This window comes from Aquarana catesbeiana, linkage group LG09 (assembly GCF_042186555.1).
Source record: "Aquarana catesbeiana isolate 2022-GZ linkage group LG09, ASM4218655v1, whole genome shotgun sequence".
Classification (NCBI taxonomy): Eukaryota; Metazoa; Chordata; class Amphibia; order Anura; family Ranidae; genus Aquarana; species Aquarana catesbeiana.
The window spans coordinates 29,323,816-29,325,398 of record NC_133332.1 but is presented as its reverse complement, the minus strand read 5'-3'; the positions used below and the strand labels follow the sequence as shown (position 1 = coordinate 29,325,398).

The 1,583-nt window shown below is 39.0% G+C and overlaps 1 protein-coding gene across 1 annotated transcript; it reads right to left on the bottom strand.

Moving 5' to 3' along the window:
- Positions 1-379: 379 nt before the first annotated feature.
- LOC141108889 (olfactory receptor 1L6-like) lies at positions 380-1,300 on the bottom strand. The gene has a single exon (XM_073600859.1). It carries the CDS (start codon positions 1,298-1,300, stop codon positions 380-382), a length of 921 nt encoding a protein of 306 aa, XP_073456960.1.
- Between the last annotated feature and the right edge of the window lie 283 nt (positions 1,301-1,583).

The window sequence follows — 1,583 nt, the reverse complement described above, 5'->3', positions numbered from 1 at the left end:
GTGTCAATGGCCACCAAGAGAAATAGAGAAGGGAAATTTCACTTTTCAGAAAGCTAAAAAAGCTCAAAAATGATTCTAACCCATGTACTATTGTATCCAAAACTGAAAAAGGTTTAGCATTTAGAAACATTTTAAACATTGCAAGTGGTTTTTAAATAATGTATGGGTAGGCATTTGGCACCAGTAGGTTCAAAACCGTGGTGGCCAATGGAACATTGTTCACATGATCAACTGTAAATATTTCTTACAGGGCACAATAGACACTTCAATAGTAACAAAGTTTTATTGGCTCAAGACAGATACAGTAAAATATACTAATTACAAATTTCAGTACTTATTTGGTAGAAAAGTGTAGTTTGGCTTTAAATGGTAACAGTGTCTATCCTAGAATTTTTTTAAAAGCACTTTTGACCTCCTTATTTCTCAGGCTGTAAATAAACGGGTTGAGTGTTGGGTTAATGATGGTGAAGACTACACTGATAGCCCAATCGTAGGTCGGTGAGTAGGTGGAGCTTGGCCGAAAGTACATGAAAATTATTGTGCTGTAGTAGAGGATTACCATGGTGAGATGAGATGAGCAAGTAGAGAAGGTCTTTATACTTCCTTGAGATGACTTTAGAGTCAAAACTGCTCTGATGATGAGTACATAAGACACAAGGATTAAAAGCACTGGGGAAAAGACAACAATGCAACTTTCAATGAAGTCAACTGTCTGCATAGTAACTGACAAACCAGAGCAGGATAGAATGATGATGACGGGATAGTCACAGAAGAATTGTTGGATGGCCCAACCACAGAACAGCTGGGAAGAAGCCAACCAAGTGCTGTATGTAGATTGAAGGCAAGCAATAACCCAAGAAAAAGCCACCAGACAGATACAAGTTCTCTTGTTCATCATCAAATAGTACTGTAGGGGAAAACAAACTGCAAAGTAGCGATCCAAGGCCATGATGGCCAACAAAAAACAATCCATGGTGCCCACTGCTATGACAAGAAAAAGCTGGAGAAAGCAGTCATGGACAGAGATGTAGGTGTCTCCAGACAGGATACCATACAAGGCCCTGGGGACGATTGTAGAGGTAAAACATACATCCACAAGGGCAAGATTCCCCATCAAGACGTACCTTGGAGTGTGAAACTGGTGCTGTGATACAATAAGCACAAAGATGAATAGATTTCCTGCAGTGCAGAGGATATATGTAACCAAGAAGAAGCAGAGGACAGGCAAAATAAGATGAGGTGTATCCGAAAATCTCAAAAGCACAAAACCAGAAAAAGTCTTATTTTCATGAAGCTCCATATGTATATTAGCCAGTTGTATATATGATAAAAACACAAAGATTACTCGATGCAGCACATCTGAAAAAAGTGAAAATTTGTTTTATAATTGAAAAAAAAATGATAGGTCAAATGTGCATAACACACGACTGACAAAGTAAGATACAGTGAAGAACAAGTAAAACATGTACAGTACTTAATGGGTGACCCAATGGTGAGAGCTATGTAAGCTTTTAAGAGTGGGGTCACCGTCTTAATAGTCATAGCAATCCATACAGCTTCTGTGGGGCCTGGGGGTGGACTTG

What these genes read in the sequence shown, in the direction of transcription:
- LOC141108889 (XM_073600859.1), bottom strand. Translation starts at nt 1,300, where the DNA reads ATGGAGCTTCATGAAAATAAGACTTTTTCTGGTTTTGTGCTTTTGAGA.